The following is a 26,024-nucleotide window of genomic DNA, read 5'->3' as shown; positions in this document are numbered from 1 at the left end:
GTCCCCTCTTTCTCCCTTGCGGGTGAGTTTCTTTTACAACCTGTTGGCTTCTTAATGTGCATGTCAGCAAGTGTGACCATGGAGTCTCAGCTTTCACCGCTCCAGTCCCACACTGTGCTCCCTGCTCTGTCCTTGCTTTTCTGCTCTGTGCTACAACTCTGAGCTTGTTTCTTTTCTGTACACATGGGGTCTCCTCTGTTTTGGAGCTGTGTCCTGCGGGTGAATCGTACTTTCTTTAACCCACATTCTGTTGGTGGATACCTAGCTTCTTCCGGCTCCCTGCTAGCTCCAGCCATGCTGCAGTAAAGAGCGTCCTCTGATCAGACAGGTGTAATGGGGGAAGGACTGACTGGTAAAAAGAAACATGACTTTCTGCCTACTCCTCTGCTCCAGCGCCTCACATGCTCCTGTATGTTGGTGGCTGCTTTCCTGCAAAGGTCAGTCCGTTTTCACCTGCTGACCTCCCGCTCCCCCTCTTTACTCTGCTAAAAGCCTCTTCTGCCTCACCCTGGCAGCCCTTGGCTGGGCCCTTCCTACAGGGAGGAAGGGAAATGGGAACAGGGGCTGAAAGCAGATGGTTGGGAGCAGAGATGATGACTTCGCGTCCCCCACCCTTCCCAAGAGACCCAGAGTTCTGGATCTAATTCAAATGTTATTATTGAGATAATGCACTTCAATAAAACTCTTGCTTTGCGTGTGACAGGCCTATAGGAGAAGCCTGTTCACTATTGTTAGTGGTAGACTCATCTGCCTTCCAGAAACTGTATCATCAAGAGAGATTTTTTTATTTCCCTCTCTCTTTCTCTCTCTTTCTGTATGTGTGTTTGTAAGGATGCTGTATATCATGTTAATATGTGAGTATACACATATTGTGTGTTCATGCTGGTGTCATCCACAATAGCTCTTCACTTTGTTTTAATTTTTTTACTTTGAGTCACAGTCTCGATTATGTAGCTCTGGCTGTCATGGAACTTGCTGTGTAGACCAGGCTGGCCTAGAACTCACAGCCATCCCCCTGCCTCTCGCCCCCAGTGCTGGGATTACAGCTGTGCGCTCCCCCCGCTCCCACCTTTCTCCGTGTTTTTGAGACACGGTCTTTCACTGAGCCTGGAATTGGCTAGACCGCCTTCCCAGACTGCCCTGGGGCCCTCCACCTCTGCTCTGATTGTAAGGGTGTGCTACCCTGCCTGGCTTCTACACGGCTCTCTGGGTACTGAACTTGAGTCTTCATGCTTTTGTGGCAAGGATTCACTCTCCGAGACAGCTCCCTAGCCCTTGAAACCGAGTCTTTGCCTTCCTCTGCACTTGCCAGTGCAGGCTGCCCTGGGCTTCATGGGCGCAAACATGGAGCCCCTGGCTCAGAACACATTCCATTCTTGATATGTTTATAACAAACCTAGTCCTTCAGGCATTTGTCTGAGGCAAGATGTGATTTCAAGGTTTCCTTCCTTCCTTCCTTCCTTCCTTCCTTCCTTCCTTCCTTCCTTCCTTTTTTTCCTCCTCCCTCCCTTCCTTCCACCCTCCTTTCTTTCCCTTCTTTTGCCCACTGGGAATTGAATGTAGGGTCTGGCTCATGCTGAGAGAGTGGTCTCCCACTGTTTACCTCCCCAGTGGCTTATGGCACGTGTGTTCCCACTGAAGTCTGTTTCTGTCTTGGGTGCTGGTGTATGGGCCTGGGCATCCGGCCTTAATGGGAGGTGGGAGTTGAGGTGTCTCCTGCTCCAGCTGTGGGTTTAGGGCAATGGGGCTGTGGCCTTTGCACCAGCCACCCCATTCTGGGTTCTAGCTTTCCCAAGGCTTGTCTCCACAGGGACTTCCTGCATCTGAGCCTGCCATGCAGTGCTGAGACCTGGGGCCTCAGGCCCAGCTCTAAGAGCAGCCAGTGTGGCAGAGGGTGGCTTCTGGGTCATATGGTCGCCACAAAGCTCGGACTACATGTTGAGTCCCATGCCCCAATCCTCTGTGTCTCCTAGCTCTGCAGCAAGATCCTGGAAAAGACGGCAAACCCTCAGTGGAACCAGAGTATCACACTGCCTGCAATGGTGAGTGGACCCTAGCAGGTTCAGCGCCTCGTGCTCCCCGAGGCCTGCTGGCAGCCTTGGCTTCTGCTCAACCAGGGGGTTGATCTTCTCACCCAGATCCCTTTCCTCCCTCAGTTTCCCTCTATGTGTGAAAAAATGAGGATTCGTGTCATGGACTGGTGAGTTCTGGATCCTCAAAGGGGTGCGAGTGGGGTCTCCAGGGGTCTTGGGCCTGTCATTTTCATGTACCCGTGCTGCTGCTGTGACAGAGGGGCAGGCTAGGAGGGCTTTGGGCAGTTATGGGGCAATCAGGACCTGGGATGCTGTGCTGACAGCAGAGAAAGAGGTCACAGCCAGGGGCAGTGAAGAGCCCATCTCTGGAGGGTTCCTGAGGAGTTGCTTTGATAAGTCATGAGTAAGGGCCACGTGCAAGTTGTGGGAGCCATGTCAGCTCCTTTTCCCTGTGGGATGGAATGGAAGAAGAGCCCCTTCCCCATGTTGGAATTGTGGGTTACATTTCCTGAGTAGGGGTCATCATTGTAGGTGTTGAGTGGGTCAGGACAGTAGCCCGTGAGTGTCTTAGAATCTTACCACTTGGTGAACACCAACTTGCAGGCCAGGGCTGTGTCCAGAAAGCACCTTCCACACATGTGAGTTTATCATGACCAGGTGGCATTGTCCTGCTTCGTAGAGGAAGACGCAGGGAGGAGAGAGCAAATGACCTGTCTGAGGTGACAGTTCAGGGGCCCAAAGAGAATCCCAGCTGGAGCTGGGATTTTGCCTGAACATGCTGTCTCTCACAGCAGCAGTAAGGAGGCCACCTTTCTCAGACTTGAGGGGAGATCAGGGACCAAGCTCCACAAGCTCTGGGCACTAGGCTTTCCACAAAGAGCAAGCTGCCCTTTCTCTGCCCCCAGAAGGGCTGGTCATGTGGCTCTCTGGCCATTCTCCTTTGGTTGCAGGCCCATTGCACCCCCAACTAGGAGGATAATGAGAGACCAGGGGAAAAACCCCAGGCCGCAGAACCATTAAAGTGTGTGCCAGTTCCCCAGGCCTAAAGAAAACAGATTGAGAGAATTAGAGGGAAAGAAGTGTGGGCAGGGGGCAGGGAGAGGTCCTGAGGTCTGCCACGGCTGGTGTGAGCCTCGGGGAAGGGGAAGCGGTTTGGTGGAAAGGTCTGCTTTGCGTTCCCAGAGCCATCTCTGCATGTCAGCTGGCAGTGACTGTGCCGTGCTGACTGGGGTAGCCTGGTGTGCGTGTGTGTGTGTGTGTGTGCGTGCGTGCGTCTGTGTGGGTGCGTGTGGGGGTGGTTGGCCCCGTGGATTGTGGCTGTGCCTGGCCCGGTTCCCTTGGAGCCATGTCAAAGCTATCAGCATACTGTACAATCCAAACACATTACAGAATCTGGTGGCTGCATCTCTGGCTTGGGTTGAAGTGGCACTTTTATTGTGAATCTATTTTGAGACTCACTGTTTTCCAAAAGCCCCAAGCCCCCAAACCCAGCTCTTGGCCAGAAAGCAGCCACTGCTCAAGCTTCTATCCAGAACGCCGTTCTTCCCAGAACACACAGGCGAACTCCTCCTGTCACCTGAACCTTAGAAATGTGACGCCATGCATGTGGCTCCGTAACTTAATCTTCCACTCGAGGCTTCAAGAATTCCTTTTTCATTAAAAAACACAATTCCTCAGGGCTGGAAGATGGCTCAGTGGCTAAGAGCACTTACTGCTCTTTCTGAGGCTCAGGGTTCAGCTCCCAGCGCCCACCACGTGTAGCTCATGATTGCCTGTAACTGAGTTCCAGGGGATGCGTTTCGGCCTCTGTGGGCGACTACATGGAGGACACATAGACTTGTTCAGTATGTATATGTATGTGTATACGTTAAAAAAAAAAACAACTTCTCACTAGCCTCCTCAACGGAAGCCCGGTCCCTTTTAAGGGACGGGCTAAACGATGTTTTAAAATGTCCCCAGTTTGCTTAGTCTCTCTGAGGCATCGGGTTAGGCCCCCATCAGTGCAACAGAAACCAAGAGAGGGGCGTGATGTCAGGCAGCGGTGCCGGCCTCCTCTAGGAAGCTTCCTCATGATGTGGCTTACCAGCAGCTGTGATTTGAATCTGGGCTGAGATTCTTCCTCATGCAACCCGTGTCCCAAGGGGAATGCCAAAAGTCAGACTTACTCCCCTTTCCAGGAAATGTGAAGAGAAAGGAAGGGCTAGCGACTGGGCTACCCAGGGGGTTAGGGTGGATCTGCCAGAGTGCTCACAGCGGGGAGGGAGACCCCGGAAAACCAAGAGGAGGGGTTGGGAGTGTGCAGGAGAACCTTCCTGAGGGATCCAGGGCCTGCCCAGGCTGGCATGCTGACCTCTGCCATAGTAATTCTTGTCTGTGGGTCTGTCCCTTGAATCACACGTGATCAGCACCCGTGCCCTCTATCCACTGGAACCCTGAGCCTTCTCTTCTCACACAAAAATGTCTCTGGCCAGCCATGTATGCCCTGGGTGAGACCCCTTAGGTGGAGAATCCAAGGTCCATCCTGAGGAAGGGACAGGTGGGATGGTCAGGGCTCTGGGATTCTCCTGCCTCAGAGCTCTGTATGTGAGATGTTATTTTAGTGTGTGTGTGTGTGTGTGTGTGTGTGTGTGTCGTGTGAATGCAATGACGTGCAAATGGAAGTTAGAGGATAATTTTATGGAGGCTGCTGTCTCCTCTATTCTTTCACCTCTGTCCCCCAGTGACCAACCTCAGGTCACACGGCTTTCAAGGCAAGTGTCCTCACCAGCCCTCTGATAACCGATTGTCTCCATGTCAGCGCCCTCACCTGAGGCTGGGGCCCATCGTAGTATGTACCTGCTAGGGCTGCTGGGGGGACCCTGGGAATTAAGTAACAACGGGTGCCTTTATTGACTGCTTGGCTGAGCGTGTGTGTGTTATGTGTGGTAGATGTGTGCATATGTGCATACATGCATGTGGGGGCCAGGTGTCAAGTTCTCAGCTTTCTCTGCTTTAGTTTTAGAGATAACCCTGCGGTTTGTGGTTCAGGTGGGACTGGCTGGCCGCCTGCCTCACCTGGCTCTGCTCCTCCCCTCTTGGCTGATACAGGCCTCCACACCTGTTTCCTCACCCGCAGCCGATGACAAACAGCACTTGGTCTCTAAGCAGTTGGGCAGCTCCTTTGGGATAAAGGTTGGACATGGGTTGCCACAGCCAAAGTCTCTATAAAGGCAGAGCACAGCAGCACTGGCCCCTGCCGTGGCCTCTGCACTGGCTTCCTGGAGCACCTCTGGAGCTTGGCATTTCTTGGGCTTCCAGGACCTTTTGGGTCTAGAAACGTCTCCTCAGCAGCTTCCTTCCTGCTCCCCATCCTGCCTGCCTATGGCCTTCTCCCTGCCAGCCTGGGATGGTGGCCCCTGTAATCCACCTGACATGGAGTATAAGGCTGTCAAGAAAAATAGTCGCCCCTCAGGGTATCTTGAGCAAGTTTCTTGTCCAGTCTCTTCTTCTCCCTTGGGCTTCCAGGCCTCGGGAGAAGACTGGACGTCTGGCAATCCGTCACCAAGGTTGCTTCCTTCTTGAGTGGGCTGTGTCCTGTGACTGCCTCTCATGCTCATGCCCTCTTCCCAACCCTGTTCCAGGGACCGCCTCACTCACAATGACACTGTGGCCACCACTTACTTGGGCATGTCGAAAATCTCTGCCACTGGAGGAGAAATAGAAGGTACGTCCTGCTTGCTCTCTGTTTGCCCTGTCCCTCCTCATTCTATTTCATCCCTCAGACTGGAGAGCCTGCAGGCTCGGGGGCATTGTCAGGCCTCTGTGATTCATTTCTCAGCGAGAGCTCCTACTGTAGCCCTGGATGGCACACGCTGGATAGTCCAAAGGCGTCCCATCAGCCCGAGGGGCACGTGCTGGGCTCCACCCTGGCCCTGAGAGCCCGTGTTCCTATTTTGCAATGGGTTTTATTGATCTACTAAAATATAACCCATTTTCAATTTGTAAAAAAAAAAGTAACAGTGAGCCAGGAAGTGGTGCCACACTTGGGAGGCAGAAGCAATTGCATCTTGATGAGTTTGAGGCTAGCCTGGTCTACAAAGTGAGTTCCAGGACAGCCAAAGCTATGCAGAGAAACTCTGACTCAAAAAAAAAAAAAAAAAAAAAAAGGAACTAGTGGTCCAAAAGAAGACCACATTTTCCCATGAGATGCCCTTAAGTCCGTCTCCGCAGGAAAGAACAGTGTCTGAGGCTTCTGGGAGATGCTCGCGTGACACGCGCCTATACACACTAAAATGAGTCATTTGCTCATTGCTTTTTGTTACTTGGCAATATTAGGCTGAGGTCTTAGTTTCTTGTAATTAAGGATTCTTCTAGAACACTTTTTTTTTTTTTTTTTTTTTGGCAGTCCTGGGGTTTGAACCCAGGACCTTGTACGGCCGCTGAGCACTCTCTCCACTGGTTTACTTCCCTAGCCTTAAAATACAACTGTAATAAATATATGTTCCATTGTGAGTGCACACAATCAAACGAGCTAGCCGATGTGGTGCTCAGGCATCCTCTGATGTTTCTTCCTTGTAAAGAACTTTGCAATGAATGTTTTTATAGCTGGGTTTCATGCTGTGCATAGTTACAGCAGCAACATCCTGAGTCTGGAAAGATGGCATAGATGTTAAAAGCATCTTCTGCTCTTGCAGAGGGCCAGGATTCAGTTCCCAGCACCCCCACAAGGCTGCTCACACCTGCCTGTAGCTCCAGTTCCAGGGGATCTGACACCTTCTTCTGGCCTTTGAGGGGACCTGTGTGCATCTGGTGTACATACACACATGCAGGAAAACACACAAGATAAGATAGGCTTGTGCTATTGGGGTTGAACTCAGTGCTTCCGATGTGCTCTGCCACTGAGCTCCTCCGCAGCTCCTGAGTGCTCTCTCACCTGTAGTCAAGCTGTCAACAGACTGTAGCACTTTCGAAGCCTTCTGTCAGTACTGAAGGTGGCTGTCAGAAGGTTGAACTAATGTGTGCTCAGCATCCTCCACACACTTGATGCCACTGTTCTGACTTGGCTGCAGCAATACTGGAGTTGAGAGTGGTGGTGCAGGTGTGGAACCCCAGGCCTTGGGATGTAGAGGCGGGAAGATCAGGAGCTCAGGTTCATCCCCAGTGACAAAGCGAATTCAAGGTCAGCCCGGGTTACCGGAGGCCCTCACTTAAAAGATCAGAGCAACCGAACCAAACTACAGCAAACCCTGAAACAACAAGGAGAATTTTATTAATTTAAAGGTTAAAATTAATTCTTTCATTTCATTGACACAGTGAAGTGGCCAGCTGTGCATTTTAGTTTTGTGTGTATTGTACATATATGTATAAAATATGTTACAGATACATGTATGTATATGTTATATGTTACATGTGTATGTTATAGCTATCAGTCTCCGTCACTGTGAGCACTAACTTTGAGCTTACTCATAAATAGTTCTTGTCGGTTATAGTTGAATACTTTCTGACAGACAGAAATTAAATTTGCATGTTGCCAAACCTGTTAATCTCTTACTTAGCAAGTAAGACAGTGAAGTACCATCAACTCTTCAAAATTGTTTTTTGGTGATGTCAGCAACGCACTTTTCCTGTCTTCATCTCCAGATGCCATCTTTCTCATTTCTTAAATCCACAGTGTCTCTCGGGCTCAGCCCTGGGTTTTCTATGATCTCCAGTTGGTCTTCTTCTTAGTCTTGCTTTTGGTATCTGGGTTATGCTGGCTCTGTAAAATTAATCGGAAAGATTTAAAGTCGTTTAACATCTGGGAACAGTTTATATAACATAGAATATAGTCTTTTGAGGGTTTGAAATTAGTCACCCATGAAACCACGTGGGCTTGGTGCCCTTTCTGAGTGGGCGTAGTGATGCTCTTTATAAACTTTTCAGCTTCTCTTGTGATCATTGCTATTTTTAGGTTATTTTTGCTCTTGTCAATTTTGATAATTTATGTTTTCTTAGCAAAACATCCATATATTTACAGTGTTTCTCACAGTGACTTCTAGAATTATGCACTTTTTTCTACCTGTGCCATTTCTCTCTTCTTTAATGTGTTTGAATTTTCTTTTTTCTTTTTTCCCCCCTCAATTAGCCTTCCAGCCTTCAAAACAAAAACTTTTATAGATGTTTCAGTTCTGGGTTCCTTCGCTTTGTTTAGACTTATTTTGCTATTTCCTGCTCAGATTTTCTAACTACCTTGTGCTTATTTTTAAAGTTTCTTACTTAAGTAACAAAAGTTTGGTTTCTGCTTTATAGGCCATGTACAAATATTTGACAAACTTCTAGGTTTTATTTAAGTTGTTTTTTCCCCTTTTGAGTTAGTCTTATGTAGTCTAGGCTGACCTTGAACTTGTTGTGTTGGCAAGGATGACCTTCAACTCTGGATCCTCCCGACTCCACCTTTCAAGTGTGAAGTGCTCGGCCACATGCGTGCACACCTGGTTTATGTGCTGCCTGTGAAACTCAGAGCTCTGTGCACGCAGGCAACCTCTGCCAAGCGAGCCACGCCTCCAGCCTTTCTTTAACAAGCTTATTCCCCCTTCAATACATAACACACTTTGAATTTGTTCTGGTGCCTGTTCCGAGAAAAGCCTTGACTTGTTTCCTTGTGGGAATCTTGACTAGATTCTGAATGTATCTAGAAGATGCTCATGCAGAATTTATCTGTAACTTCCAAGAAGCAGTTTGTTGGGTGATCCTGTTGTGTGAACATTGCTGAGTGTGCTCCCACAAACTGAGGCGCCATGACATCTCCACACGGCCACCTTAGTACTGGAAGCTCACGGTTAGCCGTTTGCAGATTCTTGGTTGGATTCTTTCTGAGACAGGTGTCTTGAGTTGAATGACGTAGTCAAGCCTCTGCCGTGGATGGCTGAAGGCAGATGGCTACTGCTGAGAGTGCTGGCTGTGCAGCCCGCTGGGGCTCAGGGTCTCTGTACCAGGGAGTCACTCAACCTCCTCTCTACAAAGCAGGGTGCCTTGCTTCCTCTTCAGGACCCAGAGGGCTGCCCGCTTGTGTGTCCTCTGGTGTCCGGTGTTCAGAAGCAGTTGGGCACTTGTGCTGTGCTGCCCTCAGCAGCATCCATCTTGATGGTTTTCTTCTCTTCCCCCCAGAAGTTACCCCAAAGGCTGCATCCCCTTGTTTTATTGCCTGAGAACCCCAAACTATTTCTTGTAGCATTCAGATGGAGGCTCTCCTGAACCTTCGGACCGCGTCTCCCTGATTGGAGGCACTCTGTGCCCCTCTAAGATGGAGGCTTTCATGGATAGCAAAGTCCTGTCTGGCATTCCACCCTCTCTTTCACTGTTATTCACGTGCTAGTGAGGGCCCCGTAGGCATATCTGCACGGACAGGACGGGGTCTCTGTCCATATCGGCTACTCTGCAGCATTGGCGGTTCATGTGCCTCATTCCAGGGGGTTCTCATCCCTTCTTTTTAACTCTTCTGAAGCATTTTCAAAATAAAATGCCTTTTGAGACAGAGTCACACCATGTAGCCCTGGGCTGGCCTAGAACTTGCATCTCCTCTGGTTTCTGGTGTACAGTGGTCAGAAGAAGCCAGCCTGGCCTTGAACTCATAGAGATCTGCCTGTCTCTGCCTGGAGTATCTAAATTAAAGGTATATATTGCACACTTGGCTTTTTTTTTTTTTTTAAGGTAGGGTGTCATGCATCCCAAACTGGCATGATCTCACCGTGTAGCCTAGAATGACATTAAACTTCCGTCCCTCCTGTCTCCAACCCCCAAGTACTGGCATTACAGACGTGTCACCATGTCCGATTTACATCGGACATAGTATGAGAGACTGAACATAGGGGTTCTTGCACAGGTACTCCACCAGCTGAGCTGTATCCCCGGTCTCCAGAGGCTTCTAGTTCAGGAAATCCCAAGTGCACAGCGAAGTTGAGGATTATCCGGTGAAGCCCTTGGTGTTCCCCTCGGTGTCTAGAACTGATCTGCCATTCTGACTCCATCACTGAGTCTTTGAGCTGTTCACACAGAGATACTTGTGGAAGGCACGCTAAAGGGACTGCCCTTCCCTCTCAGCTGTGAGGATGCTGTTCTCCAGAGTGTAGCCCGCATGGGGAGGTGGTCAGAGGTTTTGGTGAGCTGCTGCTTTGCACATACAGGCAGAAGCAGGAGACTGGGGGAGCATCTTAATGTGGCGGACACAGAGCCAGTTTTGGCCACCCTGGGGGTCTCAGGTCTTCTTCAGTTTTCAGACTGGATGCTGTCTCTGCATCCAGAAACTAATGATGGTCAAGGCACAGTATGTCGTTTTTGAGTGGTTGTGTGTGGTGTGTGTGTGTATATGTGAGTGTGTGTGTGTGTGTGTGTGTGTGTGAAGTTTCTGATATGACACAGCTATGCCTCTGTCCTCAGCCATCTGATGAGAGTTTAGGCTCCCCCAGCCCTATCAGCCTTCATCTTGATATATTCTTTTTATTGTATAATCATTTATCCTGTTTATTTATTCCATTAATTAATTGACTAAATAAAGTGATAAATTTACTAATTAATGAATCAATCAATAAGATAGATTAAGAACAATAATTGATTCACTTGCCTATTGTACTGAGAATTGAATTTAGGGCCTTGGCCATGTTGGCAAGCACCGTGCTCGGTATCTAGCTAGCTAGCCCCTGTCACCTGGTTTTGAAGAATTGAGAAACTTTTCTCCATGGTCACTAGATGGTGCTGAAGTTGTGGGCAACCTATGTGCGGCAGCGGTGGAGCCGAAGGCTAGACCACAGATTGTTCTCAAACCAGCTCACCGCTTCTGGGATGTGCAGCCAAACAGCTAGATCAGTGTGACAGCAGAGTTAAATTTATCCAAACTGGGTTATCCTTTGGGACTTCCCTGGGTCCCCGAGGTCCCTTCGTGGGGAGGTGGGCCCCTTCCTCAGGTGGCAGCACCTGTCCAGCCTGAAGGTGTGTCTTTCTCTGCTCAGCTGATTCTCCGCCTAGCTGGAAAGCCCCCTTGAAACATGTGCCTACCACTCTCCTCACCTGTTTTGTATTTCTTCTTACCGAGGCAGGCAGGCACACTGCCTTATTTTCTCTCTTCTCCCCCAACACAGCACAAACTGGACTGATGTTGGTTAGAGTGTGTGCCCAGTGTTCAGGAGGCCTGGGTTCCACCCCGGCACCGTACAAACAGGGCATGGTGCCATGTGTCCGGTAGCCCAGCCCTTGAACGCTAGAGGCAGAAGGATTAGGAGTTTGAGGTCCTCCTTGGTCGCATGGCGAGTGTGACCCACCAGGCTAACTAATGAGACCCCGTCACCTAACAGCACAACAAACGGTCAAACAAAACCCACTTCTTTCTCTTTCAGCCTTGAGGTTCCCGATGGGATGGGTTAGCCCGGAGTTTTGTTTTTGTGTTCTTGTTTTTGTCCCCAGCAAGGACAGGGCCCAACACTAACCTCCTAGGCACTTCTGCCCACAAGTTTGCCTGGGCACACTCAAGTATTTTTTGGACCCTGTGCACCAGTGTATTAAGGGAGACTTTTTTTAAAGGAGGATGGACTCTCCGTAGATGTGGAAGTTCTTTTGGAAGGCAGAAGGCGTATGGACCTGTGTCACTGGCAGGCGTCTTGGACACTTTCACCCATAAGGACATTGTGCTGCAGAACAGCACTGAGAAAACGAAAGTTGTCTTTGGACGATGGATGACAGTGAATTTCTCAGCAGTCTCTCCTTTCCCATCCTGCCTGGCCTGGGCGGGTGTCAGGCAGCCAAAGCCATGGGCTTGGGGCTCTGCCGAGCCTTGGGAGCTGGCTGGGCTGGCTGAAGGTAATGGCTTGGCTTTTCCAGGGTACACACGTGTCCCTAGGAACCGCCTGCTGAGCTGTGACTTGTGGCTGGCAGCCTGCTCTGTCCCTTGCAGTTTCTCCAGGTGAGGGAGCTGGGCTTCGCTCTCTCAGGAAAAAGCTGGGCGTGTTCATTCGGGACTTGGGGCTTCCTTGGGCCCAACTCTCCCGGCTCAGGGAAAACACAGCGAGACACTTGTGTTTTGGCAGAAGGACGAGCAGGACTAAATAGAGGCTTTGTGTTGGGTGGCTCCTCTGCTCACCCTGCCCCTGACTTTATGAGCTGTCTGCAGACACAGGGGCGAGAACCTGGGATGAACCACCGCAGCAGAGGCTCGTGACCTGGGAAACACTGGCCTAAGACCTCGGCAGGACCCTGCCGAGGCCGCTGCCACAGCTGCTTGTGGTTCCTAGATGAGCGAGTACAAGGAGGACAAGGAGGCCTGTGCAATCTAGCCACCAGCGGCAGGTAATGGTTAGCTTGCTGGTGAGACGGTAGACAACTCTGCCTGGGGGCCGGATTAGAACTCAGTCCCTGGCCAGAGCGCTCAGGGGTCCTATCTATGGCGCTGTTTTCATTAGTCCAAGATAACAGGCTCCTCCTGCTCAGCATCATTTGGAAGGAAATTAAAGCAGAATCTGGGGACCAAAGCTGTGCCTGTTAGGTCACCCCTCCAGGCTCAAAACTCTCCTATGCCAGGGGCCCAGTTCAGTTCCTATAGATAAGAACATCTTCACGAGGCACAATTTCTGCCACACTGGTTCTCGCCAGCCAGCGCTGGTAGCTGAGATCTGGCTTCAGAGATCTGAGTGCCAGCCCAGGGACTTGTCCTCTTTAGGTCTTCAGCCTCAACTCCCATGCCTTTTCCCTTTTCCCTCAAGGGTCCTTTCTGAGCCTCCCAGAGCTGTCCAACCTGGATTCTTTGGGACACATTAAATCCAGGTGCCCAAGCCACATCCTGAGGGTTGTAGGAGAACATGTACATTTGTTTTGAGTGATACTGGAGCATAACAAGACATTTTGGGCTTCATGTGGCCAGTGGACTGACTGTTCATTGGTTAATCCTCTAGGCGTTCCTAGCAACGGTAATAAAACTGTGGGAAAAGCAAAGGGCTAGAATATTTTCATTAAATTTACTTAATGCATGTGCGTGCATTTGTGTACATGCGTATGCTAGTGGACATCTGTCTCTTATCTTCACCACGACCAGCTGGTGCTAGGAGACAGGCCCAGGCCGCTGGCTGCCGTTGAGGAAATAGTGTGATCTGTGGCAGTACCAGAAATGCCCACTAGGTGGAGATGTTGTGCCTTGAATGGCCTTGGCTCAGCACTCTGGGGCACAAGTGTCAATCTGTTTGGGTTTGGAGCTCTGGGTGTTCCCTGGTCCACAATGGCTCTTTCATGTTTCCCTTTTCATGTTTCTTTCTCTGCACCATTCCTCCTAATTTACCTGTATGTAAGGCAGAAAAACCACATTTTCTTTTCTGTGTTGTTTCTTGAGTATATTGAGTGGAGGTCCAGGTCAAGAGGTGCTTTGGGCGGTGTGGTGGAGTTGGGGGAGGGTGTGCCTCCCTTTGTTGTGCACTCACAGCGCCCGTCTGCCGGCTCTCCAGCCGACCCCTGTTCGCGTAACCGTTCTCCACCCCGTTCAGCCACACCCATCCTAACCCTCTTCCATTTCTTTATGCTTAGAGGAGCCCGCAGGTGTGCTCAAGCGCCCGCAAGCCTCTGACCGTACGTTGCTGTCGCCAGGGGACCACGAGGGGATGGGACGTGGGGGTTTCTGCTGAAGGGGAGTTTTCTGACTTGCATGAAGGGGACTGAGCGGCAGCCAGGCCCCTGAGCTGACCACTGGCGAGTTGCAGCCACTGGGTAACTGATATGAATTACTCACAATGCTTTGAAGCCAGCTTCCTCTGGTTCTCCCAGACCCTTCCTGAGCTCGTTGCCTCGGCTGATGCTTCTAACTTGGGGGGCATAGTGGGCCAGGGGGATTGTGAGCTATCTTGGGGATTTGGAGGTGGCCAGGGGAATGAGAAAGGCTAGAAGCATAATTCACGAGGTAACGTGTAATTGTGATGACTGACACGAGCATTTAGTAGTGTTTCTCCGAGTCCCCTTATTCCAAGCCTTCCCCTTTGCTTCCCAAAGCCGGGCCCCGTCTGCACTGGGGCCCGGGGGAGGAAATACGTGGAAAGGTGATAGGCAGGAGAGCTCCAGCTGCCCCCTGCCCTGTCCCAGCTGCATGGCTTAGGGTGTGCAGCCTCAGGCCCTGCTGAGCAGGCCTCTGCGGAGGTCTTTTCCCCTGTGCTTGTCCTCACTCATCCTTGTGTGGACAGAGCTCCATGATCCTGGTGGTGGTGGTTCTGCCTTGAGCATTCTGGCGATGTCCTCTGAAAGGAAGGCCCTGCCGTTGCAGGGTTTCAGAGGCTAGCCTGTCGGGGCCTGTCCCAGGAAGGGCAGCCGTGGCCTTGTCAGGAGAACAGTCTGCTGGGAAGAGGGGCTGATGAGAGGACTGGTTCCTTTATCTGTTCTCCAACTCCCCCAATACATGTGTACATGAAGAGGCAGAGGGAGGTGGCTTCTCTGCTCTCCGGGAGCTGGGAGCACCTCTGCTCCCCCCTCCACCATGGCCTGAGCCCCAGCTTGTGTGCAGTCAGCTGAGTGTGTCGCATCCTTGCTGTCCAGGGATCAGTCACATCTCTGAGCCTCCGTTTCCCCATCTGTGGAACAGGACTAGTAAGATAGTAGAAATGGTCTCATTTCAGCCTAGCGAGGACTCAGGGGACAGAGCGGGGTGCTACGTTCATTGCTCGTCTTATCAGTTACTGTGTACAGGGGCCACATAATGGTCATGTGGGGGAAACTGAGGGCTAGAGATGGAATCCGAGCTGACAGTGGCTGGGTGGCACGGTAAGATGATCCCCAGGGCCGCCTCTCTGACGCCTGCTTGTGCCTTGCAGTGGATGACAACCTGGGCTTCCTCCCCACTTTTGGGCCCTGCTATGTGAACCTCTACGGCAGTCCCCGGGAGTTTACAGGCTTCCCCGATCCTTATGCAGAGCTCAACACAGGAAAGGTGAGCAGCCACACGCCTCCCTGGGGGTTCCCAGCCGGCCTGGCGGTGTCCGGCCCAGAGGGCATTCCACGGACCTTACGAGGCTTCAACAGACCCTCAGAGGACATCCTTCTATTGGCTCTTTGGCCTCTTTCTCCTGGGCCAGCTGGACCTGTTCACTGTCTATTCCAGGAAGCCCAGGCCCGTCTCCCTCGGGTTTTATGCCGTGGGCGGGGCTGGAGGATTGGTAGATCCCTTTCTGTAGGGTGGATTGTATTATGTTGTCCTGTGCTGTGTTTCCTTCCTCTTACCCTACGCTGGTGACCTGGCTTTCTCCTGCAGGGAGAGGGTGTGGCTTATCGGGGCAGGCTTCTGTTGTCCCTGGAGACCAGACTGGTGGAGCACAGTGAGCAGAAGGTGGAAGACCTTCCTGCTGATGATATCCTGCGGGTGGAGGTGAGGCCGTGCTTTGGCAGACCGCTGGGTGCCCCTTGAGTGGCTGGGTACTGTGGTGGAGGGCCTTCAGTGGTGACCCACATTTACTGTGGCGGCACTTCTCCGGGCCTCTGAGTCTCAGCTGTGAGGGGGGATGGTGCACTGTCCCACCGCAGGAAGCTTTGAGGTTTAAGGGAGATAAGTGGAAGTATCATACAAGCTCACACTCAGTTCAGCTAACAATGAGGTTAGTTAGACACCATTTACCATCCGTGTCTTCAAATCCAGCATGCCGCAAGGCTAGTAACTCCATTTACAGGCGAAGACGCAAAGGCCCAGAAATACTAGAGCTGTGCATGGCATTCAGGAGCATTGAGACCCTGCAGTTAGCTACCTCGGGTTTCCCTGCTGGCCCTCCCCCGGCCAGTTGCCTTAGTTTCCCTGTGTGCACTCACATTTACCTTAGGAGATGGTGGTGAGATCATCTGTATGCACACAGTAGGCACACATCTGTGATCTGTCATCCCTGTTCACGTGGTTTGAAACCGAGCTTTTCAGCTCCTTCCCCCACAGCTTTCCGAAGAGGTGACTGTAATAAAATCACATTGCTACATAGCAAGACACGTGAATGTTTTACATTGTCTCAGCCCTATGCCTTGGGGGCGCATGGCTGAGGCTGCCTGTGCAGACTGCAGGGCTGCCTGGGGTGTGTGTGCGCGTGTGTGATCACTGAGAACTCTCAGCCCCTTTAAGGGGCAGATGAGGTGTAGGCTTCCCTGAGGGGCACTGCGGGAGACTCTGCTCTGTGGACGTGCTGGTGCCATCGATGCTGGTTTGGATTAAGGAGTAGCCTGACCCTGGAGGAGCAGATCGTATTAGGAAGCATGAGCAAATGTGCACGGACCTGCAGTGAGTTTGTTCGCTCAGTAACCAAGGCTGGAGGCTGTTCCTTTGGACCTTGTGTCACTCTTCCCAGCCGGACGGAGTTTCCGGGTCCCGGTCACAGCTAGGGCCTGCCCTCTCCGGATCCACACTGCTGGGTGTCCTGCTTGTCTCCTTGTGATCTCTGGCCTTCTCACTCTGCCTGCAGAAGTACCTTCGGAGGCGCAAATACTCCCTCTTTGCTGCCTTCTACTCAGCCACAATGCTGCAGGATGTGGACGATGCTATTCAGTTCGAAGTGAGCATCGGGAACTACGGGAACAAATTTGACACCACCTGCCTGCCGCTGGCCTCCACCACCCAGTACAGCCGGGCAGTCTTTGATGGTGGGTGAGGCCAGAAGGGACGTGGTCATAGCAGATGCCAAACCCTAAAGCTGGCCTCTGTGGAAACCACAGCAAACCTTTTGGGGTGCTCTTCCCTTCACTTCTGTGCTATCCCTCATACTCCTCTTGTGGGGGCATTTCACGCATAGTGTGGACTCCTGCAGGCTCTGCAGTTGCCTTGATGGTCTGGAGACATCTCCGTCAGCCCGTGGGGTCTGGGGGCTTGGCTTGGAGACCGTGGTGATGTGAGCTTGGGTTTCCCAGAGGCATTCTATCAGCCCCCTTATTTTGAAGTGAGAGCCCAACAGTCTGCCCCTTCTCCCTACCCCCAAAGTGTGCTCAGGTGCTGGAAACTACCAGCCACACCACAAGCATTTAAGGGGAGAGGACCTGTCTCTTATCTTGAGTTCTCTCTCAAGCTGGGCTAGTTACAAAAGCTCAGTGGCCTCACTCCCTGCTCTGCAGAGTGGCATTTCACTGCCCCGTGGCCTCTGCCCAGCGCTCAGGCCCCTCTCCCCTCCCCGCAGGGTGCCACTACTATTACTTGCCTTGGGGCAATGTGAAGCCCGTGGTGGTACTGTCCTCATACTGGGAAGACATCAGCCATCGGATCGAGACTCAAAACCAGCTCCTCAGGATCGCTGACCGGCTGGTGAGTGATCCTGTCCAGACAGGGTGCCTGGCCTCTCGCCCTGCCAGAAAGATCTGCGGGCTTGAAGAGACCGGGTATCAAGGGTGGCGGGGACCCCAGGTGGATGTGGGAGACGCTGAGAGACAACTGGGGTGTCAGTACATGCTTTGTGCTTATTGTTAGATGCCTCTAGTTGGGCCAGAAACTTCTAGCCAGGAGCCAGAAGCTAGGGCTCCAAACTTAGATCCAGGTGGCCTTGGTGGCTGCTGAGGGAGAGGTGTGGGCTGTGGAGGAGGGAACTGTCATGTGGAGGAGGGAACTGTCATGTGGAGGAGGAGCTGTCATGGGGGCAATGGGAGGATGTGGGAAGGACCATATCTAGGCTATCACGGCAAGGACTCTGGAGGATGAGGAGGGTCTGGGAGGAAGATGGCTCTCTAGGGAGCTGTGAGCTTGGGCTGCCAGGACTTGGCCCATTTCTCTTGGGGAGATGAAGGGCTGTGTGAGAAATGATCTGGGATTCCAAGCTGGGAGCCTGGGGAGAGGTCCGGAGTGTCTGAATGTGGGGGTAGTTCTGCTTTGGGGTAAGGAAAGGCTTCTGAGAACCAGCCTCTGTCCTGGTCTGCCTGGCGCTTGGACAGGCATGTAGGAGAGTCTTGAGAGGGCACAGATGGAGAGGCAAAGGGAGGGGAGAAGGATGCTGGGAAGCTGCTGGCTGCTTCAGGCAGTGGCTCCAGGCTTCCTTCCAGAGAGCATCACCCGAGGGAGGAACGTGTGGCTACTTGGCAGGAACGAGGGGCAGCACAGGGTTGAAGAGACCTGGGGGTGGCCCAGGAGCACAGCTGCAAGGGGTGATGTCCTTGCAATTGGCCTATCTGGTGGTGGGCAGCTAATGCCGTAGGGAGAACTTGGAGTTGAGGCTGTGCAAACTTGCTGTCGTGCTGTCCTCTGGACTCCTTACCAGAAGTCCACAGTTCCGGGATAGCAGGCACTGAGTTTTCTTTCTAGGGTTTGTCCTCCAGGGTGGAGCACACATGCTCTGGAAGGCTGATGGTGGAGAGGGCTATTCAGGGGAGTGAGGCTGCCGTGGGCCTGACGGTGTGTCTGAGGTTGGCCTCTGCCTTCCAGCCCAGGCCTTTGCCCAGAGAAGGGGAGCAGACTCAACTCCAAAGGAGCCAGCTCTGGGAGTCTGGTTCTTCTGCCCAGTGGTGGCCGCATGGCTGCTGGGGGAGGCTGGCTGGGTCTGGATCTGGCGGTGTGGCTGGCTTCAGAAAGAACTGACCAGAGTAGTCTCAGAGGGCTTCACACTCTTGTGGGGAGTCAGGCCTCGCCTTGAGGTGGCAGGTGGGACAAGATGCATTTAGGCTGTGAAGAAGCTCATGTCCATGTGTGAGCCTGGGGATCTGAGAGCTGGGGCGAGGACAGTCTGGAAGGTTTGGAAGCCAGGATTGAGTCTGGCTTTGCCCTTTCCTGCTTCTACTATCTAGTCCCTTCAGGCTCAGTGGAAGGGCCGGGGGAGGGGGTTGGGTCCCCCTCCGTGGTGATACTCCTGACCTAGGCTTGCCTGTTCCACAGGAAGCTAGCCTGGAGCAGGTCCACCTGGCTCTGAAGGCACAGTGCTCCTCCGAGGACATGGACGCCCTGGTGGCTCAGCTGACAGAGGAGCTCCTTGCGGACTGCAGGTAGGGGGACTTGGCACCCTCAGATGCCTCTCCTGACTCAGGAGGCTGCCTCCTCGGGAGTGTTCGTGTGTGGTGGTGAGCAGAAGCACGTCTCCCAGCCACGCTTGGCCAGCAGTCTGGCCAGTGCTGAGCCCAGAGGTGGTGGAGCCGGCCTCGGCCTCAGGAGTTGAAAAGGTGACGTTTAGAACAGGTCATAAATCTCCCCAGAGCAGCCGCAGCAGCTGTGGGCTGGGCAAGCCGGCTCACCTGAATGGGAAGCATTGTGTGTCTGATCCCGGACCTCGTAGCTCCCTGATGGAATCTCCAGGAGAAGCTGGGGCGAGGGCACCCCTCCTCCCCCAAGGCCATGTTGTCAGGGACCATGTTTTCTGTTTAGGCGCTCCCTGCACAAGGCTGGTTGTCAGCTTCAGGAAAAGGGGGCCAGGGCGTGAGGGAGAATGGGAATGCGGGTCAGCCGAGAGGCTCACCTCAACCTCTATCTCTTCCACATCCAGGAGGTAGGGGTGGTCACTGAAGTTGAGCTTGGCATGAAGAATGACTACTTAATAATATCTAATCAGCCAATGACTGACACTGCGGAGAGGCTTTAGTAAAAGCAACTATGATTACCACAATGACAGATGCAAGGAAACCAGGAAGCCTGCGCCTCACCGCAGTCTGGTGGCTTCCAGTGGCCCTGCTTCCTCCGGCCTTGGTTTCTCAGCTATGAAACAGACTTTGTCCTAGCCATCTGCATTCCACAGGGTTCCGAGTGACAGCAGCCACCCCGGCCCATCCCATCTTCTGCTCCCTCAGGCTAGCTGGAGAGCCCTGGAGAAGGGGATCAGAGAAATGCCCTCATCGTGAGAGATGTGAAGCTGGTGGCTAGGCGCTTCCCTACCCTGGTTAGGAAGTGTGCTTTTACCTGGATAAAGCGTTGATCCCAAAGGAACAGCTCCGCCCCGCTCCACCCCAAGCAGGCCATTCCTCCATTCCCTACACCTCACCTTCCCAGCCCAGGCGCAGCCCCAGCTGTGTTGATAAGAGAACAACTCGGCCCTCTAGGTGTGATGGGGAGGGAGAGGCCTGGTCTGCGGACAGATCCAGCTGGCAGTGGCACTCAGGGAATCTTCCCACAGAAGGGCTGCCTGGTGGAAATGTTAGGGGAGGAAGTGGAGAGGGCACCCCTCAGGCCAAGGCCTGGAGTCCTACGACGCGTACGCCTGCTGTCTCCAGGTGCACCCAGGATAGCTGACGCCTAACAGGGCAGGTTTGGGGGCTTTGTCAAGGAGAGCCCAAACTTGGGGATGTTGAGGAGGAAGGAGACCCCTGGGTCAGAGGCGATGAGAGAGGAGACACGGGCCTGCAAAGTGAGCTAAGATGCAGGCAGCTAAGGCAGTGGTGCTGGAGAGGGTGGATGTGGAGGGAGCCGAGGGCAGATGGACTTCGTGACAGGCACTGTGCTGTCATGTGTATTCACTAAGCACAAAACTCTGAGCATACCATCCCCTGAGGGCCGAATAAGGAAACCGAGGCACACCGAGACTCACCGACACATCCAGATTCACATGTCAAATAAGTGGAAGACTATCCCTGTGCTACTCTGTCACAGACAGGGCCTGGGGAAGGCCTGGGATGGTTCCCTAGCTGCGGCCACAATAGCTGGGTGGGCTTTGGGGCCATTCCATGAGGGGCTTGGCAGGAGGGAAGCTGAGCAGAAGTGATGAGGCATGAGGGAACTGGCCCTGGCCTGGAGGGGAAAGGAGTGGGGGGCTGTAGGGACACACAGGGCCACCTCAGCCTGCGGGGGTGCCAGGATGGAGCATCCTCAGACTATCCTGTACTTAGGTTATGCCTACAGACAGGCCGCTGTGCCCGGTGATGCCACTTCTGAGACAGTGGCTGCCAGAGCATGGGTCTCTGCAGTACTGCTCATGGCAGTTGTGTGTGTGTGTGGGGGGGGGGGGTAAGCAAGTCTGTGGAGCTGGAAATGCTTGGGCCCAACCCCTGACAAGTCTGAGATGTGGGGACATTGGAGGCTGTGGGGCTTGGGTCCAGGCTCTTCTCAGCGGCCTCTCCAGGAGGATTTATCTGAAACTCTGTCAAGCTAGGCTCTTGTGTCACTCTGCTGGGGGGAGGGGGAGACACCCAGGGCTCTTTGAGGCATCAGCCCAGTACAGGACCTTGGAGTCGGGTGTGTTCCCATCCTCTTGGGGTATCTGACAGGATCTTCAGGGAAGGGACTCCAGGTTCATCCCTTCAGGCACCATCTGAGGCCACCCCATGCTGCTCCAGGCTTCAGCAGGTGTCAAGGTAGACCGGGCCTGCTTGCCGGCTATCAGCCTTAGTGTCTCCAGCTAGGGCACTTCCCTTGCTCACCCTGAGCCTCCTTCCCTTCTGCCAATGTAGCAAAGCCTTCTTCTCTGGGTTCTGGATTCCCTGGGCCCCCTCTGCCTCATGGGTCTGTCTTGCCTGGCTGTCTGAGGCCATATATGTCCTCAAGGGTTCCATCACCATCTCCTGTCTTCCCTTGGACCTAGGGGACACCACCTTCAGAGATCACAGCACAGACCCTAGCAGCTCCCACAGCTTTCATCTCCTCTCCCCTCCCCAGCCCAGAGCCCTCTCCCTTCCCTCCTCCATCTCCCTCCCCCTCCTTCCCTCGGTAAGCATCAGGGAGAGGATGCTTTTCCACACAGGGTACCGAATAGTCTTCACCCCTTCTGAGGCAGTGCTGGCTTGCTGGACGAGCCCCATCCCATAATGTACCCTTTGCCCCGTCATGTTGTTCCATCAGCTACGAAGCCCTTCCTAGCATTCTGCACCTGAGTAGCTCTTGTCAACCTTGCAGGTACAGATCGGAGCCACTTTTCCCCGGGGTTGGGGGGTAACTCCAAGGCTGTGGGGGAGTGGCATGCTGCCGAAGTTTCTCCTCAGGAGAGGGCAAAGTTGGGGGAGAGTCATCTCTTCGGACTGAAGAATGAGGCCAGTTCATTCTCCAGGGGACTGGCCCTGATACAGTCACCTACTTGGTCCCCAGAGACAGGCAGCGGCGACTTGGCGAGCCCTGCTGTGGCCACCGTCCATTCGCAGGCGTGCAGTTTCCTGCCAGACTCCCTTCCTATACCCCTGTATTGGAGGTTCCTGGGTGTGGGAAAAGTGTGAGGGTGTCTGGTGAGCGCGAGGCCTGGGCTTGGCTGGTCAAGGGAGGCTTGGTTGGGTGGTCTGCTGGAGGGTCCTCCGCAGTCTCCGACCTTGGCTGGGCTTCTCCAGCCCTCTGCCCCGGGCCCCTCACCCACCACGCGCAGCCTCCGCCCGCTGCCGCCGGCCCGGGGCTGCCGTCCGCGGCACCCTCGGGGCAGTAAATATTATATTACCACAGGGTGTGCAGTACGTGACCTGAGACGGGCCCCGGGGCTTAAGTTTCCCCGAGATGGAGCTCGCGCACCCGCTCCCCCCACCCTAAAAATTCAATTAAAAAAAATAACAGGAAAGACGCAGCGCGCCGAGGGCCTGCCAGAGCGGTGCCGCGGCGCTCCGGCGGTAATTGGTTCTGCATAGCTCGGGGAAATTGGCAGAAAAAATAAATCAGCCGGGAGCCGGGAGTCCAGACGCTGCGGGGAGGGGGCGGGGGCTGCAGCGCGGAGCAGGCCTGGCGCTGCGTTGACGAATGTCCTGTTTGAGGCCAGGGGCTGGGCCAGCTGGAGGGTCCTGCGTGGGGAGGGAGAGCCGGAGCCCACCCCTTCTCTTCTGGCCTTTCCCGTGGCTGTGCCCGTACAGCCCTGGGACGGCGTGGAGCGTCTGTCTGTGGGGCTCTTAGCCCCTGTGTGCTGGGTCAGGAACTCTTCGCCCCGACACACATGATGGAGTTTAACTTAACTCCTCACTTGGGCTTCAGCGCTGTTATTTGAGGGCCGCGGTACCCCAGCTATGCTCAGAAGGCTTTCCAAAGCTCGGGATTCTGGGAGGGCCGTCTTGGGGCAGCCAGCGTGGATGCTTTTGTGTTCACGGCTGCTGGCCTCCCCACAGTGTCTGCAGTAGCTAGTCAGGGGTCCATAAATTTCCTTCTTAGGGAAAGTGTGCACCCAACACAGAAGGGATTTATTTTAGTGTGGGACAACTTAGCCCCTGGCCTCTGCCCTAGACTACACAAGGGGGCAGTAAAGGGACCCGCTAGGTCCCCTGATAGCTTTCAGTCAGCTGGGGGGGGGCACACATACAAATAAAATCCACTAGACTGGAGGTTGAGTGAGATCCCAAAAGGATAGCTTGGGAATAAGGAGGCAGAAGTAGGAAGGTCAGGGTGTGTGAGGAAGGCTTCCTGGAGCAGGCAGGTCACTGGGGTGAGCACCCGAAATGCTGGCAGGGGACAGGGACCCTATCAATGTACATACTTAGGTTCAGGCACCTGCCTCTGCGTTGTGCGGAGCCTGGTTGAACAAACACATTCCACCTGTTTCTCATAGCCAGCCCCTGTGTGACATCCATGAAATACCTTCTGCCACCCACCTTGATCAGTACCTGTTCCGGCTGCGCACCCGTCACCTGAGCCAGATCAAAGAAGCTGCTCTGGCCTTGAAGCTTGGTCACAGTGACCTCCCCACCACCTTGGAGCAGGCTGAGGACTGGCTTCTGCATCTCCGTGCCCTGGCTGAGGAGGTAGTGAATCCTGAGGGGCGTTCTTCAGCCTTCCCGCCTCCTGTAATGTTGACCAAATGTTTACACTGTTTACATTCCTGGGTCTGTTGCTAGGTGACCTTGGGTCAGGTCACTTAATCATCTGAGTCTTAGTAAGCCCATTTGCAGGGCAGCATGCTTAGCGGTGTTACTGTGCCCAGCTCAGAACCTGACACACAGTAGGTACTCAACAGATGGACCCCAGCCCACTGAAGGATGCCAGCGCAAGGCTGGTACCAGAACCCAGCGTGTCTGGCTCTAGTTTCATGTTGAAGCCTGCTTCCCCAGGGGCCTCACTCCTGGCCCACTCGTGCCTGTCTTAGGCACTATGGGTGGTGGGTTGGGGTAGATCCTGGACATGGTCAGGGAGAGCATGTCTGGAGCAGAGGGCTGGAGAAGGGAAATGGGAAAGGCTTTTTGGAAAGGGGTGAAGAACCCTAGAGTTTCCTTGGGCAGGCTGGTTGTCACATGACCAGTTCCCTGGGCACATCCTCATCACGGTAGGGACTGCCGCACAGGCTAGTCACTGGTAGCCTCTGGAGCCTTGCTCCTGATCCTGCCCCCTTCACAGAATTTGTTCTGTGGCCGGGAGAGGGCAAGGGCAAGTCCTCCTCAACATCCTTTCTCTGAAGAGGCCCTGTTGGGGCAGCATCTACTCCTCTAGGCCTGCAGATCTTAGGGTCCTAAGGTCAGCAGGATGTAAAAGGAGGATCATCTGGGGACCACATCTTCCATGCTCTATGTAGGAATGAGCATCTTCCCAGAAACCCATGGGCATCTCAGAGACCTTTGTGGGGGCTCCTCTATAAGCTGAGGGCCAAAGGCGGGACCTGAGTGCACAGGGCAGGATGGGAGATGAGTGAGGCGAGACCTTGGTGGCCTCTGAGTCAGAGATCAGGCACGGCTCTGAACACACCACCATCCTCACCTTGACTGCACCCCTCTCCAGCCCCAGAACAGCCTGCCAGATATCATCATCTGGCTGCTGCAAGGTGACAAGCGTGTGGCCTACCAGCGGGTGCCGGCTCATGAAGTTCTCTTCTCCCGGCGGGGCCCCAGCTACTGTGGCAGGAACTGTGGGAAGCTGCAGACCATCTTTCTGAAAGTGAGTATTCCCTCTTCCTGGGGCCACCATAGGATGTTCTCAACATGAGACCTTTCTTCAGCTTCCTCTGGTTCCCCGTCCAGCCCTGTTGTGGAACTAACTATCTGAAAGGCCTCAGACTTGCATCTTGGGAAAGGAGGGATAGGAAGTTGAGTAAACAGCTTGCTTTTTCTTCGCTTCCCTCACAAACTCTCCAGGTTCCATGCAGGGGGTCTAGGAGGCTTGCTGAGGGGAGCTGATGTGGGGTTGGAAGTGCACTAGAAAAACAGAGTGTCATGGTGTTCACCTGTAAACCTAACCCTTGGTGGGTAGAGGCAGGAGGACCAGGAGTTCAGGTCATCCTCCTGGGCTACACACTGAGTTTGAGAACAGCCTAGGCTACAAAAGACGCCCCACCCCCTTTTTAAAGCAAAGTAAGGGCTCCATGTGTTTAAGTAAGACTTGCTTCCTGGGGCCAGTCTATTTCAAGAATCATTCCTGGCGTCTGAGATGACCTCCACGCCTGCCCCCCCCCCCGGGAAAAGTGAGGGGAAAGTGAGTGGGTGCCTGTGCAGGGGCTCCCGGCTTTTCCTCTGGGGGAATATTAGAATAGAGTCCAGGTGGCTTTGGTCATGGCTGTGACCAGATGATCAGAATACAGAGTGCACCCTCAGGAGATGCCTTCTCTGTGGACAGCCACTCTCAGTGGCCAGAAAGCCAGCTGTTTGCTTCTAGTTGCTCCTGATGGCTCTTCCTGGAAGGCATCCTCAGCCTTGCTCCATCCCAGCTTGGCCTGTTTCCTTCAAGCCTCACTGCAGTGGTTCCCTTCTTTCTGTCTTACCTCATACCTCTGAGCTTCCAGGATGTCATCACTGACCATATCTCAGCCGTGGCCCTTCGGAGCAGCATCTGCTGGCTGCTGGCCTGTCTGTTTTAGGTTGGCCAGCCGTTATTCTTGCCCTTTGGGATGGGAAGAGGGGGCTAGCCTCAGCCACACAGCCTGTATGAACAGATCGCCACCGCTGTTTAGAGTGCTGTCTGGCCTTGGGCAGGTCACCGGGGCTCTCTGAATAGCCCCCCCCCCCCCCCATCTATTAAGCAAAAAAGAAGCTGTCCACCTCCCATGAGTTGAGGACTGAGTTAGACAATGCAGGTGTTACTTCGTGAAGGGCAATGGACGCTTGCTCCCCTCTCCCTCTCTTCTCCTCTTCCTTTGGGGGTTGTCTTTTGCTTTACAGATGCCACACTCAGAGATCCATCCTAGGCCAGTGTGCTGGGGAGCTTTGTGTCAGCTTGACAGAAACTAACATCGTCTGAGAAGAGGGCAGCTCAGTTTTAAAAAATGCCTCTGA

The 26,024-nt window shown here is 53.5% G+C and overlaps 1 protein-coding gene across 22 annotated transcripts in view; it reads left to right on the top strand.

Moving 5' to 3' along the window:
• Dysf (dysferlin) overlaps window positions 1-26,024 on the top strand; it is a 185,750-nt gene that overhangs the window by 65,003 nt on the left and 94,723 nt on the right. For 13 of the 22 annotated variants that reach the window (XM_060383434.1, XM_060383440.1, XM_060383445.1 and 10 more), the window contains 11 exons: window positions 1,974-2,042; window positions 2,157-2,200; window positions 5,654-5,736; window positions 13,551-13,592; window positions 14,822-14,937; window positions 15,259-15,372; window positions 16,442-16,619; window positions 17,147-17,271; window positions 18,826-18,932; window positions 23,378-23,570; window positions 24,538-24,693. In XM_060383434.1, coding sequence (XP_060239417.1) covers window positions 1,974-2,042; window positions 2,157-2,200; window positions 5,654-5,736; window positions 13,551-13,592; window positions 14,822-14,937; window positions 15,259-15,372; window positions 16,442-16,619; window positions 17,147-17,271; window positions 18,826-18,932; window positions 23,378-23,570; window positions 24,538-24,693 — 1,227 coding nt within the window. The remainder of the gene's footprint in view (window positions 1-1,973; window positions 2,043-2,156; window positions 2,201-5,653; window positions 5,737-13,550; window positions 13,593-14,821; window positions 14,938-15,258; window positions 15,373-16,441; window positions 16,620-17,146; window positions 17,272-18,825; window positions 18,933-23,377; window positions 23,571-24,537; window positions 24,694-26,024) is intronic. The other 9 variants (XM_060383441.1, XM_060383444.1, XM_021641697.2 and 6 more) reach the window with 1 other exon arrangement.

The sequence above is a fragment of the Meriones unguiculatus genome, chromosome 5 (genome assembly GCF_030254825.1).
Source record: "Meriones unguiculatus strain TT.TT164.6M chromosome 5, Bangor_MerUng_6.1, whole genome shotgun sequence".
Taxonomy (NCBI): Eukaryota; Metazoa; Chordata; class Mammalia; order Rodentia; family Muridae; genus Meriones; species Meriones unguiculatus.
Note: the sequence above shows the minus strand (reverse complement) of the source record. Positions and strands in the feature narration are given on the sequence as shown.